At 47.1% G+C, this 4514-nt stretch overlaps 1 protein-coding gene across 1 annotated transcript; it reads right to left on the bottom strand.

The window, feature by feature from the left end:
- Positions 1–1427: 1427 nt before the first annotated feature.
- On the bottom strand, positions 1428–4012 carry RTL3 (retrotransposon Gag like 3). Its single transcript, XM_073799161.1, has 2 exons — positions 3476–4012; positions 1428–3397 (listed from the first exon to the last, which is right to left on the bottom strand). Exons 1-2 carry the CDS (start codon positions 3878–3880, stop codon positions 2342–2344), a joined length of 1461 nt encoding a protein of 486 aa, XP_073655262.1. The 5' UTR covers positions 3881–4012; the 3' UTR covers positions 1428–2341.
- Positions 4013–4514: the final 502 nt, after the last annotated feature.

Below are 4514 nucleotides of genomic sequence, written 5' to 3'. Positions count from 1 at the left end.
TGCTAGTTAGTGCACATGTCCTACAGGTAAATGACTGCTCATGGACTTCCAATTTTCATGAAAAAATACCACTAGTAAAAAGGAGGTTCTCCAAGAGGTTCAAAGGGAAGTTTGGGGTGTGAAGGGGTTGGGGTGAGATCAAGGGAACTGGGGAAACAGAATTACTTTTCAAATGGTCCCTGCAATTTTTCTTCTGAGTTTTCCTCTACTTTTTAAGGTTATCTAACTTCAGTCTCTGCTGCCACAACATTGTTTGTTTCTCAACACCGCATTATGGATATTGGCATGCTATAGGGGAAAGGGCAGAGGCTCCAAAAGCCTAAAAGGCCTCCACTACTTGCTAGCCTTATGACTTTGGGCAAGTGAACTAGATTTGCTGGAGCTCTGGTTGCTCATTGATAAAATAGGAGCAAGCATACCTACTTCACTGGGTTGTTCTGAGAAATAAGGAAACAATTAATGAGTATAATATGCCTGATGTAGCTGGAAGATATTAGGGGCTCAATGAATGGTAAGTTCCTCACCTATCTCCTTCTAGGGTTATGATCATATATTTGATTATTTGTCTAAGTAAGAGGCAAAATCTCCTTCAAGTGGCCTCAGTAAAAGACTCCCAAAGGAGAGTTGGAAACACAGAGGAAACATACTCCTCATATCTCTGGAAATTCCTGGAGACCTGGAGATCCAGCCCCCTCCATCCATCCCTACAACCCTGTAGTTTGTCTGTTTGTGTGATTTAAGTCAGGACAATAGCCCCTCTCAGGTCCATAAGAACATAAGTTCCTTGACTTGACTCTTCCTGTGTGTCATGCAAGCAGCATGGCTAGCAGAGCACGTACAGTTGGCTACTAATGATCTGCATGTGTTGAAAGCTGATTCCTTCCACCCTACTCCTGTGCACCGACAAGAACAGATTAACATGCATAAGCTCTAGGGCAAATTTTCCTGCTGCAGGGAATAAGATCTTGTCACTTTACCAGGAAAGCTGGGTCACTGAGGGGTCTTATTACCTTCTCCAGGGCCTTTCTTTGGTTAACTTATGAAGTCCAAGAAGGTTGCTTTCAAAGCTGCTCAGTGTCTCTGTCAGTGCACCCTTTATTTTTGTAGGAATTTACCCCTCCCCACACCCCTGCCCTCTAGCTCTCCCCTGAACCCTTTTCAACCTCCTTTCAATTTCCCCCAGACCTTCTTCTCAACTTTCCCTCTATCCTCTCTCTAATCCCTCCATACCTCATTCAATCTCCCTCCACTCCAACCAGCCCCCTACTTTCTCCATCTCCCTATACCCCATCACTCACTGACCTGTCATTACTCCTGGAATATTCAAGCTTTGAGACTCTTCCAATTCCCTCCCTCCCTCCCAACTTACTTCTGTCTTATTCTCTTCCCTCAGCTAATCCAATAAAGAATTAAAACACTAGTAGAAGTTGCCCATGTTTATTGAATTTTAAAAAATATCACTTGCAAATTTATTTTCTTTATTGAAAAGATGTTGCAATTGTGATAAAGAAAATCTTGATAAGGAAAAAATCAAATCGGTCTAACAACTATACTTTTTCAATGTTAGTTTCTATTATCTACTCTCATGCATATTGTTAGTATAAATTGTAATTAAAACACCCCCACATTAATGCAGGGTTCAAAGAGGGGGGCATGCAGGGTTGGCGGAAAAAAAAAGCAGCTCAAAGTCGTCAGGTTAAGTCCATGATCCGAGAGGCAGGGTTGTTGTACAGGTAGCCTTAGTTCATTGCCAGAGATTCAGTGGAAGATTCCGGGAGCAGCAAACGCTGATGACAGCTGAGGTAACAGAAGACAGGTTGCTAGGAGCAGTCACTAGGACATAGGATCTACCCAGCAATTATTTCGTCACGTCGTCTTCTATTCCACCTGTGCCTGAAGCAATTGTAGTGACAATAACGGGATGGAAAGGACACAGTGCGGGTACTCCACTCGATGTTAGGATCATGTGTTTCAAGCCAGTGGATTCCAAGAATCAGAGGGTACCTTGGTGCATGAATAATGTCAAACTGGAGCTCTTCAACGTGGTTTCCAATTTTAACTTCAACAGGTGGTGTTTCCTTGGTTATGGGTCCATTAATCAACGGACGGCCATCTACGGTTTCGAGCATCAGAGGAAAGATGTTATTGCGGATGGGCAGCTTCTCTCGAAGAACCACAGAATGGTCAATGCTGTTTCTGTAGGAGCCTGAATCCACCATAGCTTGCTCGAAAAACTGTCGTCTTCCCAGTCGGATTTCAACAGTAAGCCATAGAGTACGAGACATAGATATTGGAAGTGAGGGGGAGGCATATTTGTAGATTGGCCCGCCCGGGTTCCCCCTTACCGCCGGGCCTCGATGTTTCCCGCCTGCTGGGCACGATGAGGCTTGACAGGGCAATTTCTGGCGAAATGACCAGGATAACCACAGTAGAGGCACAAGTGGCCTTCACGGCGGCGGGCTCGTTCGGCTTCACTGAGGTGTGGGCGATTGCTTGAAGCCTGCACAGGATGGTTTTCAGCTGGTGGACTATCAAACCCAGCTTTCTCCTGAGATGGACTTGCCTCTTGTGGACTTAGATCAGGCTTACCACTTAACTTCTCTTCTAGTGTGATGCATTGGGTAATCAGGTCAGATAGGTTGGTGGCTGGGTTTGTGTGAGACAGTTCATCTCGTATAGAACTGGCAAGCCCTTCCTGAAATTGGATGCAGAGAGTGCTTTCATCCCAGTTTAGCTCTTGAGCAATGATGTGGAAGTGGGTCGCATACTGGTGGACATGGTCCTCCCCTTGGCAGAGCTTACGGATGCGGTGGTTGGCATCTTCCATGTTTTCTGGATTGTCAAAAGTATCCTGGAGCACTTGTATGAAACTTTCAAATTGCTCCAGCAAGGGACTTTGGATATCTGCTAAGGGCTGGAACCACTTTCCTGCTTCACCTGAGAAGCAGTTGCCAACAAAGCTTACCAGAGCTGCTTCGGTGGGATACAGGTGCCCTCTGACTCTCATGTAGCTATTCAATTGAACCAGAAACTCAGGAAGCTTCTGGGCATCCCCATTGAAGGCTAAAGGGTATTCTAGAGGGAAAGCTTCAGCCTCTAACCCATTGGAAGACTGTGGAAACTCTGAAGCTGCTGATGTTTCAGCAGCTGTTAGGCTGTCCAGGGACTCCTTGGCTGTTAAGAGTCCTAGGAACTCCTGGACATCTGAAGGATCCTGGAGCTCCTGGGGGGCAAGAAACTCAAGGGACTCCAGGTGAGTTGAAGTGTCCTGGCATTTTGGTGCCTCCTGGAGCTCCTGAGCATTTGGGGGATCCTGGAGCTCTGAATTCTGGGTCCCGGGGCCTGCTGGGGCATCCTGGGTATCTGGAGGCTCCTGAACCTCCTTGAATTCTGTGGGCTTCTGGACCTCCTGGGCCACTGGGAGCTTCTGAGGCTCCTTGGCCTCTGAGGGCTTATGGGATTCCCAGGCTCCTGCGAGCTCGTGGACCATTGGAGGTGCCTGGGGATCCTGGGTTGCTGGGGGCTCCAGGGACTCTGGATCTGCGGGGGGCTCCAAGGATTTCTGGGGCTCCTGGGCTGCTGAGGGCTCCCAGGATGGGAGGTCCTGAGACTCTCTTGGCTTCTGGGGCTCCTTGACCTCTGGGGGCTCTTGGGGTTCCAAGGCTGCTGGGAAATCCAGGGTCTCTGGGGGTCTCTGGGTCTCCTGGGCCTCTGAGTGCTTCTGGAGTGGTTCATCCTCTTTGGCTGCTTGAGGCTTCTGGAGCTCTGGGATCTGGGACTGCAAGGCAGCATTTTCCTCCATCAGCCGCTGCACTTGAGCCTGCAGAATTTCATTCTCCAATTTCAGAGCAATATAGGAGGCTGCTAAGTCCTCCACCATCTTTTGAGGAAATGGACTTGGTTTGGCAGTTTGCTGCCAAGAGAGAGTGGGTGAGTGCTTGTGAGGTCTTTCTAAAAGCTCCTCACAGGCAGATGTCAGGCTCCTTGAGTTTTCCAGAAAGTGGGGATTTGGGCCCCACCAAGGTTGATTAACAGGAGGTCACTGTGAGCCCCCGGAACTCAGCAAAGAGAGGTGTCAGATACACTGTGAAGAGAGTGGGATCTGAGGATCAGAAACTGTGGAAAGTACTCATTCAAAATAAATCATGATAAAACTTGCCCAGCAGTGCTGGATTTCTTTTACTATAGGCTCATATTCATGAACTGGGTCATATATGCTGGCTCTGACCCCATGACATTTTAAGAACAGCATCTGACCAAATCTGTGTATTTATTTTGCATTCTTCTTTTGAAAGTGAGCATTATATTAGAAGCAATTTCTCCATATTTTTTCCTGTTTTATATAGTCTTTAATTTCTAATGTCTGCCTAATATCCCAATGTAACACTTGGATTTTAACAGCTGCTTTCAATGACTAAATCAAATGTTTGAGCAATGTGGGGATTTTAAGTTCTGTGGTGGGCCAACCCAAGAGATATTTTTGGGTGGCTGGGGTAGGAGGTAGGGGGGAGCTC

The sequence above is a fragment of the Tursiops truncatus genome, chromosome X (genome assembly GCF_011762595.2).
Source record: "Tursiops truncatus isolate mTurTru1 chromosome X, mTurTru1.mat.Y, whole genome shotgun sequence".
In the NCBI taxonomy this organism is placed as follows: domain Eukaryota; kingdom Metazoa; phylum Chordata; class Mammalia; order Artiodactyla; family Delphinidae; genus Tursiops; species Tursiops truncatus.
Note: the sequence above shows the minus strand (reverse complement) of the source record. Positions and strands in the feature narration are given on the sequence as shown.

Coding starts and splice junctions, on each gene's coding strand:
- RTL3 (XM_073799161.1), bottom strand. CDS start 3,880: ATGGTGGAGGACTTAGCAGCCTCCTATATTGCTCTGAAATTGGAGAAT. Junction 3,398..3,475: donor CTCCAATGGTCCACGAGCTC/GCAGGAGCCTGG, acceptor GAGGTCCAGAAG/CCCACAGAATTCAAGGAGGT.